The sequence below is a fragment of the Lacerta agilis genome, chromosome 2 (genome assembly GCF_009819535.1).
Source record: "Lacerta agilis isolate rLacAgi1 chromosome 2, rLacAgi1.pri, whole genome shotgun sequence".
In the NCBI taxonomy this organism is placed as follows: domain Eukaryota; kingdom Metazoa; phylum Chordata; class Lepidosauria; order Squamata; family Lacertidae; genus Lacerta; species Lacerta agilis.
The window spans coordinates 29,451,682-29,465,974 of NC_046313.1; the positions used below are offsets into that span (position 1 = coordinate 29,451,682).

Below are 14,293 nucleotides of genomic sequence, written 5' to 3' on the forward strand. Positions count from 1 at the left end.
CCCCAGGCTGTAGTGATGACTACCAAGAAAAGGACCTTGGATGAGAGAAACTGTAGGGATACAATCTTAAGAAGCGCAAAGGGAAGAGACTGAAGAGCTTGCAAAAGCTTTTGGGGGGTTGAGGGAAAGCAATGGACTACAAAAGGATCTGACAGAGCAGGTCCGTTCAGAAAACACTGTAGAAAAGGATGAGAACCAATGGAGGAGGATGTTTAGGTGGACAGGACTGAAGAAATGGCACAAACCAAAGTGACCTGACCTGAGGAGGTGAACTTTGGCACGGAGGAGAGACAGACTGCAGCGGCTGGGCAAGGCTGACCTTGGGGACCACAAAAAATGAACAGCAGAATGAACGGCTGGTCAGGAAGCTGTGGCTGGAAAGGGCAATTGGCAGTAGCCAGGCGAATAGATGGCAGTGACTGGAGGGAAAAAATGGAAAAGAAAAGAAAAATCTACTGGAAAAGAGAGGGAAGCAGGAGGAAAACTGGAGACAGAAGAATCAAAGGACAGAAAATAGGGTTTTTTGAGGGGGAATCAGAGGAAACAACGGAAGATGAAGGTTGATAAGACACATGGAAAGCCATGGAGGTGAAGCTAGGAAAGACGACAGCTTCAGATGTAGGCAGGAAATAGACAAGGGTTGAGGAGGGCTAAGCCACACCTACTTTGTGTAACTTTGAGTAGATGTGCTACCTTCAGATGACCGGTGGTGTGATGGACCTTCATGCTCTTTTCAGATGCTTTAAACTGGGCCAGGCTGGAAAGAAGTGCTGTTCTGTGCACTTGCAAATTCCAGAAACCTGGATCTTATTTTGCTTTTCCAAGAGACCCATTTATGGCAACGGGATGCAAAGAATGATGCCACTAAGGGGGTCGTTAATTGCTTTGCATTATTTGCTGGGGCAAACTGTGTGAGCGGAGCATCTAGCAGCATATTAAGCCCCTTCCTCAGTCCTGTAGTTCCCAAGATGATAACTCAACCATAGCTTACTACTCAAACGCTATATTTTTCATCTCCTTAACTCAGATCTTTTGACAAAGGAATTTAATGTCATTCAGCTTCAGTGGCCCACACTGGTCACATATGTCTTAGTTAAGCTAGGGCTTAAAAGCTTCACTGTGATTAATGGGTTGTACCCAGTGGCTGCACAAATGGAAAGCAGCTTTTTTCAGCCTGAGGGCCACAATCCCTTCTGTGGGAGCCACATACCAATGGTGGGAGGAGCCAGGGGCAAAAGTGGGTGGTGCAAGGAATGCAGAAGCACAGTTCAAGGATACATTATAGCAAGCAAGGATTCAGGGAAGGGTGGGGCCTGGGGGAAGGTTGTGGTATGAGATTTCCAAGGGTCCCAGGCCTAAACAATACATACATGGTTTGCCTGAATTATTCCAAGCAAAGCTATTCCTGTCACTAAATGCCTGGGTAGATACCATAATATTTCAGTGCATTTATAACTGACAAGTAAAGCAGTTATTTGACTAAAACATTTAACTGTTTAATAGCTAACCAATTTAAGCTACCTTATGCTGAGGACAACCCCCTGAACTTCTTTATCCCTTTAAACAGTGGCCAAATTGAGTCATCGGTTCCTTGCAAGAGCCAAGAAAGAGCCAAGAGCATTATCCCTGGTGACCGCGAGTCACGGCTCCACAGAGGAAACAAAGTGTTTTGTGACAATCTAGGATAGTTAGCCCGGGTCTAACATGCTCGCACAGTGCCGTCTCAAGGTAACAATTCCCAGCATAAGACTCACTGAAACTTTATAGTGCAAGCAAGCTTTTGGTTGTTATGAGTCATTTCATTGCCTAATTGCAGAGAGCTAAGATACCCCTCTGCCTGATCCAGGGCTTAATGCACTGACATGTCCAATGCCACCTGGAATGTGAATTTTGAACTCCTGTAGGCCTTAAAACATTAGCACAGGGTTTAGAAAATGCTTACTTTCAATGGAGCACTGTGGCAGCACATTATTTTTGTGGTACAGCCTAAGTCAGAGCCTGCCAATGTGGCACTAGTGGGCCCCACTGTATCCGCCAACACCTCATTTGGGTCACCAAAGGTTCCCAGTAAATATTCCCTCAAAAATCCACAGTGCATGAAAGACTCTTCCTGCTCTTCCTGCTCAGTTCTTATTCGCACCGAATCAGCCTGTCCTATATTTAAACACCGCCCCCTTAAGCATGCCCGCATTTCACCCAGTTCCAAGATTGGACACCCCATCTCTCTTCAATTCTGAACAGAGGAGTGGCTCATTCTGTGAGTGAGGTGGCTGGTAGAGGTGCCACTGATGGGAGAGATGGAACAGGGGGCATCCCTGCAACCTTTTGTGGTCCAAACTTGTTATGCTCTTTGATGCCACAGCCAATTGGTGTTATGCCACACTCCCACGGTGGTCATGTTGCGACTAGTACCCATGTCACTTTCTAAAAATTCCAAATGTGCCCACTGGTCCAAAAAGGTTGGCGCCCCCTGACCCAAGTGCTGGAGACAAAGCCATTGGCAGCATATTATATTACTGTGACTCCTTGTTAGGGTTTATTCAGTCTTGCCATAAAATTAATGCATTGGGAAAAACGAAAATATCGCCACTGACCGTGTTCCAGTGTATCCACATTTTCTGACAGGTGCCAGGTCAGGATTTGCACAACATATTAAAGGTGGCAATTCTCCCCATCCCCTTTTGATTTTAAGTGTGTGCCTAAAATCAGCACACACAGTCAGCTTATCTGGAAGTGCTTGAAGGGAAATGTGCTTTTGTGCTATAAGACTTGGGAACAAGGTTCTTAGAAGAGGAAGGCCACAATCCAATATGAAGTCAGTGGGTGTGCCCCCCACTGCTGGATCATGGCTGAAATGCTTTTGGGCTTCTCATTGAGAAGCGGATATCCACAGGCATCCATGGGTATCTAGTATGTGGGTAAACAAATTGACATGCTCTATTGATTAGCCATAGTATTAATTAACATATTACAAGTCTGTTGATTATACTGCACAGTTGCTGGCATCTTTCTATGCACTCAGAGGAATATTTTTATATTGTATAACTTATGCAATTTATAACAGAGGATTTTATTAGTGTTGCTAACCAAATTATTAACCTAATAATAACTGTGTGGTACTTTATGACATCAGTGGAAATAAAGGATTCAGAACTTCATTACTACACTGAAAAAACATGGTTAAAATGAATAATTAACCAAATGATTTAGGTTTGAGTTTCTTATTTCCTATATGTTGTGCCCTTTTTACAATTAATAAAAGTTTGTTGCTTTTAAAATGGGAGATTTTGGTATGTTTTTAAATATTTTCTCTCTCTCAAAAGGATGCTCATTGTAAGCTTTCTATGTAATGAGAAATTAGCTGTCCTGGCTGAAAGTTAAAATTCTGAATGAATATTTTGCCTTAGCAGGGGTCAGCAAACTTTTTCAGCAGGGGGGTGGTCCACTGTCCCTCAGACCTTGTGGGGGGCTGGACTATATTTTTTGGGGGGGGGAATGAACGAATTCCTATGCCCCACAAATAACCCAGAGATGCATTTTAAATAAAAGCACACCTTCTACTCATGTAAAAACACACTGATTCCCAGACTGTCCATGGGCCGGATTGAGAAGGTGATTGGGCTAGATCCGGCTACCAGGCCTTAGTTTGCCTACCCATGCCTTAGAGATTTTTTAAAAGGAACTTCGCTCCTGTTCTACATGCCTTGGTAACTTTTTGATCTTACTACTACATGTACTACTGTACTTTTTATGAGGAGCAGCCCTCGGAATAAGTCCAGAAATTTCTGGAAGTACAGCTTTTGGCCCAGCCAACCAGTAACCAGTCCTGCTTCAGAATTGGCATCAAGATTTTAGCTTTTAAATAAGGGCTCCACGCACTAGGCCTCAACTGTTTGAAGAGAGGACCCACCCAGCTAAAGCTGCACAACTTGCACAAGTCCCCTTCTGTGTGTGCAGTGCCCCAGGCTGAATGGGAGATGTGGGCTTTTAAAATATATTGGCAGTGTTTTGAGGATTTCCTCATGTACACCGTATTCTGGGGGGGGGGGGGGTCCCACACATTTTGCCTAATTTTTAAAACACTGCTGCTGGGGGTACTTTGTTGAAAAGTGGGCTACAGGTTGGTTGTTTTTTTTATCAACTTAATCCTGGGAACAGCACCACAACTCTACATTTCATTGATTCATTTTACTTAACAGAAAATGAACTGACGAATAATGCCAGTGCTTTTGTACCTCTAGCTGTAATTGACTATATAAGATAAAAAGAATATAGTTAAGTGCTATGCATACACACACTCACATCCATTTTCAGTAAGATGTTTGTCAGGTAAAAAAAATACTTCTGTATGTAGAAAATATTTTTAAAAATATAAAATTAAATTTTCTGGTTCTCATAGGCATATGAAACATTTTGATTCCATATCGCAAAATAAAAATGTTGTTTTGAAAAGTACAGTACATTCAGGTGTTGCTTGTGGGTTTTTTAAAAAAAGAACCCCAGTAACTAGTCCTTTGGTGAGATATAGCAGCTGTCCTGTTATGCCAATCCAGCATCTTTTGCCATGCCATAGAATATTCCTCTGGATGCTATAAGACGCGAAGGTGTGTCAAATTCAGCAATTGCTCCTTTTTCTAGAACAAGGACTCTGCAAAACAAGAGGGAAAGTAAAATGTGTTTCTAAACAAGAGTCGCTAATCCTAACCAGCAGGGGGAGGGGGCAAGAATGTCTGTTGTCACAAAGTCTGCTAACTGCAGAATCCAGCAGCTTTTTTAGGTCCTCAAGATTTTATTCCACACACTTAGGAAAAAACCCTAGCGAAAGAGCAAAAAATGTGCTAGCTCACAGGGGACAAGTACTGAATTTAAATGTGAGAAACCTAAGTTCATGTCCCGTCACTGCCATAAGACTTGCTTACGGCCTTGCGCAAGTCACACTTGCCCTCAGCTCCTTACCTGGGAAACTGAAATACCCTTGATTGCGTCATGGCACTGTTATGAGGGTGAGCAGAAAAGGTGCACAGCATTCTGCCCATTAGATGTGTTAGAGGTTAACTTTCATATGAATTACAGTGCTGCAGCCACAGAGTTTGTTTCCTCTGTAGTGTCCTCAGAATACTTTTCTGTGCCTAGAGAAATTAGCTGATTAATGGCTTGGCTGCAGATGAAAACACACTTTGCTATCGTTTAGAGTGGGTTTCCTATATGGGCATTCCCACTATTCTGAGTCTTAAGAGTAAGTGGCTAGATGAGCAATCCCACCTTTGCCTCATTCAAGGCCCTTTCTGGGAGGGAAAGGGGAAAAGCAAGCAACCTCTCCCTGCTCTTCCTCCCAGAATGCTCATATTGCTCTTTGCAGGTCCAGGCTGCACATACCTACAAAGCGCAGTAGCAACATTACTGATGAGTAAGCACTCCAGCCTGCCATGTGAAACTGTGGTAGAACTCTTTCCAGCCACCAGAGCTATTCTAAGGATGTGAACAGCGTTCCTCATGACATTTCTGTGGACATTGCCTGGAGCATCACAAGAAACCAAGTCCCTCCTTAGGGAGGGTCTTAGAATAAACCAGGAAGTGAAGCACTGGCAGGGCAGGGAACCTGTGGCCCTCCAGTTGCTGTTGGACTCCAATTGCCAGTGCCAGGTAGCATGACCAATGTCTTAACAGCAGGCTACATCAATGACCTAGGTCTTGGGACACCATATCATATCTGCCCTAGGAAAATAAGTGGGTACCAATACATCTTGGGTTTCATGTTCCTACTGGATGCCACAAATCATCTGTAAAGCTGGCAGTGGATATGAATTAACTGATCCAGTATAAAGGAGCCAATTGGTCTTTAAAGATATGTTCCCAAAAAAAGGCTGAAATGCTTTTAATCCTTTTTAATTGATCTGATAGTGGGATTAATTGCAGGCTCTATATTAGGTTCACCTGTTTTCTGGTTTAAGATGGGCAAATGCAAGTCAGGAATAGTCCTACAGATTATTTTTAGGGTGCCATAAAGATCATAGCTATGCTCTTGTCCTTCATAGTTACCTGGTGTAATCCATAATTGTATTCAGCCTATGTGCTATTGTCAGCACAGTACAGTCTTCAAACTGTGTTCTTATTGTCATCTGAATGAGATCATCCGTCTCAAGGTCAATTGCTGCAGTAGCTTCATCCAGAACCAGGATTTTGGTTTTGCGGAGAAGAGCTCTTGCTAAGCAAACAAGCTGCCTTTGGCCAACACTGGAAAAAGAAGATTAAACTTTTATTTTATTTCTTTATTCCGCCTTTCCTCAAAGAGGTTAGCAACAATAAATTAAAACATTCAAATACTAACAAATACTGCAAAAGCATAAAAGCAGCAGAGATTAAAATAACATAAAGAAAGAGCAACCAGCCAAACACTTAAAACAACTTCTAACGAGCTTTAAGGTCTTCATAATGAAATGAAACGAACTGATTTCAGTTACCTAAGGTTTTCTCCTCCTTCCGAACATTCGTAGTCCAGCATAGCTGGCTGGCTGCTGACAAACCTCTTCAAATTGGACAGTTCAAGAGCTTTCCATATTTCCTCCTCAGAATATCTATCAAATGGATCCAAATTCAGTCGGAGTGTTCCAGAAAAGAGAACAGGGTCCTTAACAAAATAAATACAATTCCATCAGCATAACAACCCTGAGTTATTTAGGAACACAGAAATAAAAGTTGAAGTATTGCTTGAATAGATTGTAACTCACTAATGTGGTTGAAACAAGAAATCATTTCTGTGGTCTGCATTACACTAGGAAGTGATGATATACCCAGCACCAGGTTTGACTCCCAGTGAGTGCTTTACAGTTGAATGGACACGAGGTGGTCATATAAGCAAGACACAAACCCCATGGCCTTCTGGGTTTGTGGCGTTCAGGAGCCAAAATGTTTGAGTTGCAAGGCGTTCGGGATCCACGGTACGACTGTAGTTTGTTTTTAAAATTGATTTGACATGCTTTAAACAAACAAATCATTGTTAAGGTTAACCGATTTGTCCATTTGGACAAAACAATAAACCAGAGTTAAGCAGAAGCGGAAGTGGAAGCTTCCAGACTCCTCTTCCCAGTTGCACAGTGGGCAGAGAGAAGTGTGAAAGCCAGAGGCTCACTGCAGCACATTTGGCTCTTTCATTGTAAACTATGGTTTAGCATGGTGTGCAAACGTGGCCATAGTAAAATGACACCAGGAGTCAGGACACAAAATAGGTTGTATTACATATTAAGAAGGGGAGGATGGAATTCAACAAGAAGCTACAATTTTCAGTGACAGTCATGCTTCTTATAACATATGGTTCCATCTTAAGAAGCGAATTACTTGTGGTTGCTTGCACTAGTGCAGTGGTTGGGAGCCTCTGGCCCATGGGCCTAATTAGGCCTGCAAGACCTCCCTATTTGGCCTACAAGGCTATTTCAGCCAAGCAATGCCCCTGCTCTATAGCCTACCTGATGCCATATATGATGTCAGGTGTGGGGCAGGTAAAGACTTGCTTCCTGCCCAAAAGTGGATTGCAGGCACTGCTGACTACAGTGGTACCTTGGTTTGCAACCACTTTGGATTACAACCACGTCAAACCCAGAAGTGCATGTCCCTTTTTTTTGGATTACAACCCTTTTTTATTATTACAACCAATTGTTTTGGGGAGGCCCCATTGGTGAAAGCGCACCTTGGGTTACAACCTGTTTTGGTTTACAACTGGACCTCCAGAACAGATTATGGTTGTAAACCAAGGTACCACTGTAACTGATTGACCATGCTTACCAAGGCACATGGCTTTGCAAGCAGTGTCTTTGCATGCTTAGTTTGAAATCGAAGTGCATGTGCAAAGGACAAATGGGTCCCCTGGTGTCACTGTCACATGAGGTGATTGATGGCCCATGGGACAAGTGGGGATCCAATCCCCCACCCCTACACTAGTGTGCCATAAGAAGCTACTTTATGGCTCCCATAAAGACATTCTGATGAGTGTCATGACCAGTGCCATTTTGATGGGATTAAATTCTGTCACAGAGTTACAACTTTCTCTTAAGTTCTCTCCAACCCATTTAAAGGAGTGTGGAAAAAGACAAAAACAAATAAAGAATGAAAGTCTATTTTCCAGAAGCAAGGCTACACCCAACCCCTCACAATACACGAAGATGAGAACATAGCACCATTGGTATGCCTATGAAACTTAGAGAGCAAGAGAAAGATTGCTTGACTTGAAAATAGACCTTAGCAGGAATTGCTATAATGTTGTTCCACTTTTACAGCTCATTCAAATCCTCCCTCTTGGGTTCCCTGTTTATTCCTGTCCCGGGGCACAAAAGCAACTATTATAAAGCAAATTGTGTAACTACTAGCCCTAGATACACAGCCTGACCTACCTTGCAAGCATCTCATTTTACAAAAACATAACAAGCCCAGTTTGTTTGCCATATTAAGTTATATTTAGTGTATCTCTCAGGGCATAGGTCAGCTTACCTGAGGAATTATAGTCAGCTTGGATCGTAAGTCATGAAGGCCAAGGTCTGAGATTCTCAACCCATCGATTTTGATTTCCCCCTCCACAGCTTCTAGGATCCTGAAGAGGCAGAGGGTCATAGACGATTTGCCAGCCCCAGTTCTTCCAACAATCCCAACCTAATTCACGTGTTTGAAAAATTAGGTTCAGTTAAATACCAGGACGTGTTTTGTTATTTTACGATACACTGTTTCACTTAAACAAAACGAAACAAAAACTACCATTATCCTGATCTAGGTGATTTTTCTTTTTAATTGAATCGAAGAGAATCAAAAGAAAATGCACTGTTATAAAACTGAATCTGTTCTAGGGATTTCTGTGAAGAAGTATGCTTATCAGTCAAGAGGTTTATTAAAGTGATAGTTAGGCCTTTGCCTATTAAAGGACTCTGCAGGCATCTCTTCCTCCTCACTGAGAAAGGGCCTTTTCTTAAGAGTGAATCACTCTGGGCAAGTTTTAGAACTCACAAGGTCTAACAGCCTATATTTCCATGCTTTACATTGCTGCATATTTTGTGATTTACATCTCTGCTGGGGTTCTCTCACCAAAAAGCACTTGTCCCAAACCTGGATCTTGGCATCCAGGAAATTCTCCTTTCTGTACCTATAGTTTCCCTTGCAACCAACACTTTTAAAGTATTGATATTGTTTGTCTTTCTTTCTGTTACTGAACTAGCCGGTCTTTTTCTTTAATGTAGCCTTAATACATTTTCTATTTCTGCGCACACACATTTTTCATTGCTTAAGCTTCTACCATTTCTTTTCTATTTCAAACAATTACTGCTTGCTGAATGTGAAAACAACAGTCTTTTGTCTCCTTAAAGACCAATGCATTTATTTTGGCATAAGTTTCCATGTACTGGAGTTCACCTTATCTATGGTTTCTAATTTAAAGTGCCACATATTCTGTTCCTATAGGAGGGCTTTGTTCATTTGCAATCTCTTTCTTTCTTTCTTTCTTTCTTTCTTTCTTTCTTTCTTTCTTTCTTTCTTTTTCTTTCATGATGTTCTTCTGCAAACCTGGGGAGCCATGCAAGTATATAGAGGCTCCACCTTGTATCTAGATGGCTCTGTTTCATTTCCCCACTGGTTGGCGTAGGGCCAGTTAATTTGTTATAGATGAAAGGATGCTGATGGCATGTGTGAACATTGACAATGAAAGTTGTTCCTGGAGGTGGAAACAGAAGATGAAATCACAGAGCAGGCGGGATTCTGGGGACAGGAAGCTGTCAGTTGAGGAAAGATGTAATTCAGAAGTTGCTGCTTCTCCAAGCAACACTCAGTGCCTTCTTACAGTGGAGATGGGGTGAAAGCTAAATGGTACAACACACACTGCTTTACATGCAGAAGGTCCCAAATTCAGTCTCTGGCATTTTCAGGTAAGGCTGGGAAAGACTCCTGACCAAAATGCTAGAGCCCCCCCTACCAATCTGTGTTAGCAATATTGAACTGAAAACAAAGTTTGCAAATTCAGGTTACTGCACATATAATTTGATTCTATCCATGGTAACTGTGATTATACCTTTTCTCCACCTTTCACATTGAGGCTGAGGTCTTTCAGCACCAAGTCCAAGCCTTTCCTGTACCTTACAGAATAGTTTGCAAACTCCACTTCGCCTCGAGTGGGCCAGTCTTCTGGTGGTCTTTTGTCTTCAATTATCCAGGGAGCCTAGAGGAGAGAAAGAATTACAGCACATAGTGTTAATATTTTTTATTATAAAAAATACTTTTAATAACAAGGTATTATATTATTTGAAAAGTTCAAGGATAGTTGAATAAGTTTTCCCCTGGATTTTAATCCACATTGTTTGTTTCTGAAATATTTCAAGTAAGATGGATAGCTTCAATGTACTCCGGACACCACCACCACGGATGAGATTCACAGATGATACAAGCACCCTGGAATTGGCTCAAGGGGGTCAGGAGAGCCCGCAGAACAGCAGCACGGGTGGGAGGGAATCGTTGGACAAACTGATATTGCTTACAGAGACAGAATGTTTGTAATAATATTGTAATATTGAATCCCACCCTCTTGTTTCCGGAAGGAACACTTCTCATTCAGACTATTATGATTATTATTATTAGGAACTTACCTCAGTTTCAGTTTCAGAATATTCCTTAACTCTTTCTACGGCCACGATGTTGCTTTCTAAGTCTGATGTCATCCGTACCATCCAGTTCAGCGACATTGTCACCTAAGAAACAACAGCATGTTACCTGTTTGAGGAAAGTACTGCTACAAATAAATATATTAACCATCATATAGTGTGTGTGTGTGTGTGTGTGTGTGTGTGTGTGTGTTTACCCACAGAGCAAAGGTGGTGCCCATTGGTGTTCAACTGGACTCCCTATCAGCCCCAGCCGGTGTGGCCAGGCGTCAGGGATGATGGGAGTTGCAGCCCAACAGCAACTGGAAGGCACCAGACTGGCCTCTCCTGCTACAGACCATCCTTGAAATGCAGGGTTGAAATTCAGCTGACATTACGCTGAACTGAACACAAACCATAACAGGTGAAGCTTTGAGAGATTAGGAAGTTCTGATATAATCCCCATTTGTATTGCTCCCCTTTTGGACCCGGAAGAAGGCAGAACAGGGGCATAATGGCGGTGGAACAGGGCAGGGTGCTATTAAGTGCACTCCAACGATATGCATGGAGGCTGGGAATGGAACCCCACCCTCCGCGCAAATTGGCCCATTGCCTGTATTGCTCTCTTTAACGTCTCAGAAGACATCCCCTTTCTTCAGATGCTTCCCCTCCTTCATAGAAAGATACACCAGTAAGAACAAGGAAATACTGTAGCTTCCCATGCTTACAACAGCACCATTTGGGTAAGCCTAATATTCCAGCATCTAATTTTATTGCAAATCCTTACAAGGAAATGAGGATGCGCCACGTACCTTCAATTTCCCTGAAACCTTTGAGGGCTTATTATAAACTATCAAAGGTATCGCTATCTCTTCCATTCCATTGAATATAAATGCATTGTGGCAGAATTCATTGCTCTGCCAATTTTAATGTGTGATCCCACTGTTACTTGGGATAGAGATTCAATCAATATGCCTCTCCTTTCTACAAAATCAGCATTCATAGCTTTTAAAGCCGAGAAGCAAAGCTCAAATCTTCTGATCTGACCAGATGTAATAGTATAGGACCAAGAATTTCACAAAGCAATTTCTCCATCAAAGATTGTTACTTCTGATTGAGGTACGGCCGTGCACTTTTTAAAGTGAAACCCACTGTTTTGCTTCGGGATTTCATAGCCATATCGAATCTAACCCACCCTTAGTAAAGCTGATGACCTCACGCCTTATTGAAAGGGTGGTTAAATCCCTTGTAGATTGCCTAAACTGATAGCTACCTTGATATGCTATCCTTAACTAAATGCCCTGCTGTGGGAAATTTAGCAGAATATAGTGTTAAAACCTTGGTGAAGTTTCTCCTCAGCTACCAAGAACAAGAAGCATAACACTGCCATCGTAAGCTTCCTGAAGGCATCCTTCACGCTGCGAGAGCTTCAATTTCATCTGGGCCCCCTCTCCTCTGGAGCTACATGGGGCAGGACCTTTTTGGCTGTGGCACCTTACTTGTGGAGCTCTCCCCACCCTCCCCAGAGGCTCACCCAATGGTACCTGTGCCACTATCTTTTAGGCACCTGGCAAAAACTTCTGGTTTTCATAACCTCTGAAGTTATTTTGATTGCCCTGCTGTGAACGGTAGTTTTATTTTTAAAGCAATCTGTAGTTTTCTGTAGTTTTATTATGTTTTTATTAGCTATTATAAACTGCCCTTGACATTTTGCATTGGCGGGCAGCGTAGAAGCTGTTAAAATAAATAAAGGGGCATATATGCACACATGAGCAGAACCAACCGTGCGAGCCATTCCCAACCAGCTGGCACCCTGCCAGGAGGGAGAGTGATATTCTTTTCCTCAACCAAAATAAATACTGCTTGCATTCAAATGCACAGCTAATGCATTGTTTTCACCCTGCGCAGAATCTAACTCTGTGATTGGGCTTTTTAATATGGAAAAAAAAAACCTCACAGACAAATGTAAGCTGACAATCTTAGATGCAATCTTCCAAAAGCATTTCCTTCTATTCCTCGGTTTCTTCTTTATTTTCTTCCTATTTCTCCCAATTTTCTTTCAACCAGTCTTCCACACACCCACACCCTGAGCCCTTATTCGCCTGAAGGGTAGAAATGCTGCAGAATCGTGCAATTAAAGCCCAAATGCCTAATGAAAAGGTCACACTGTAATGATATTTCAGTTCCGCTGTTCAGATGAGCTCTCTCCTGATACACATTCTACACACCTGCAATGCATAAGACACGGAAAGTCCAACCACGCCAGCGCTCAGACTGTTTTTACTTAACACAGCAAAAAGGGCTGCAAAAAATACGACGCAGTTCCCTACAAATTCAACTCTAATTCCCAGCCACCTATTAAACGAGAAAACACAAAGAAGTAAATAGCACAGAACTCAAAATGCAACAGATGAAAACAAGTGGGATCTGCAACAAAATGCTGCAGTATGGAGTGCTACCCTTCAATATTCTCCATTATCCCTTCATTTCTTCCCTGGCATCAGTCAGCCAGCATTCTGTGGTCACTCAATACTCTCAGCCCTCACTGGCTATTTTGGGAGTTCCAGCTCCTTTAGGATTTAAAAAAGATTTTATGTACTTCTGCAAACTTCTGCTGACGCCTCCCTCTTGTGTTGGGTGCTGCTGTTTTGGCTACATAATTAAGGGCATGCACAGCTTGAACATCAGAAACAGACGGAACGAGGAAGCTGTTTCTCTAGTTCAATCACTCAAATTATTTTCATTAACTTTTTTTTTAATTCAAAGATTGATTTTACCTGTTGGACACAATTCCAGGATAGTAACTTCTCTGGTTGTCATTCACCTTCATGTCATTGAGACGAACAAAAGCCTTTCCTCTTCTATAAGCTCGGATGACGCTTGCTCCTGTGACGGTTTCCGAAAAATGAGAATATATGGGAGATCTGCTGACGGATTCCAGCCGCTTCAATTGGCGAGAGGTAGCTACGTAGAACCGCTGCCGTCGTTCGGTTCAAAGGCAGACAGGTAAAACAAGAAAACAAAACAAAGAAACGTGAAACCTTGTAGATATTTGACCTGAACTATTAATACACTGTGCCATGGCTGTACACCATAAGAGGGAGAAACACCCAGGAAGGTGAAGCATTTCCTATTTCCAACTCTAAGCCTAGGGACAATTGATCAGTCACCAGAAAGCTTTTCCTAGACTATCTCACTTTAGTACACAAATAATGCTCGCTCCACCACAAAAACTCCCTACGCACAGAAAAACACCATGTCAGGGAGGACAGTCTTCTTCTGAGACATGTGGGCATCTTTGTGCACATGGAATTTATTTTATGGAGAAGCATTCAAATATGTAGCCCCCACAACTGCAGCCTGAAGTGGAACAGTCTGAAGAAAAGCACTATCCCTCAATGATTGCATAAGCAGGCCTCTATGCGTCAACTCTGAGAACATGTCTACCAGCCAGCCCACTGAGCTGAGTTTTTAACATTATAATGCAGGCGATTGCCACTGTTACAAGAAGACTTAAAGAACTACCCTACACTGGCAGAAAGGCAAGCTTTCTAACAAAAAGAGCAAAAGGAGCTCCTGCTGTGCAGTTAATATGTTCCTATTGCTGCTTCCTAATGTCTCCTAAGGGCTTGAAAACATTTGTTGATTAACTGGTGCAACTGATCTATTCATTTGGTAAATGCAGA

The 14,293-nt window shown here is 42.3% G+C and overlaps 1 protein-coding gene across 1 annotated transcript in view; it reads right to left on the bottom strand.

Annotated features, from left to right (window-relative positions):
* Positions 1-4,224: 4,224 nt before the first annotated feature.
* Positions 4,225-14,293, bottom strand: part of ABCC3 (ATP binding cassette subfamily C member 3) — a 67,530-nt gene continuing 57,461 nt past the window's right edge. Inside the window, exons 24-31 of the mRNA XM_033139193.1 lie at positions 13,385-13,584; positions 12,836-12,962; positions 10,614-10,715; positions 10,043-10,189; positions 8,482-8,640; positions 6,462-6,628; positions 6,040-6,234; positions 4,225-4,648 (exon numbers count right to left, since the gene is read on the bottom strand). Of these exons, the coding sequence (XP_032995084.1) occupies positions 4,540-4,648; positions 6,040-6,234; positions 6,462-6,628; positions 8,482-8,640; positions 10,043-10,189; positions 10,614-10,715; positions 12,836-12,962; positions 13,385-13,584 (1,206 nt within the window). The 3' untranslated portion in view covers positions 4,225-4,539. The remainder of the gene's footprint in view (positions 4,649-6,039; positions 6,235-6,461; positions 6,629-8,481; positions 8,641-10,042; positions 10,190-10,613; positions 10,716-12,835; positions 12,963-13,384; positions 13,585-14,293) is intronic.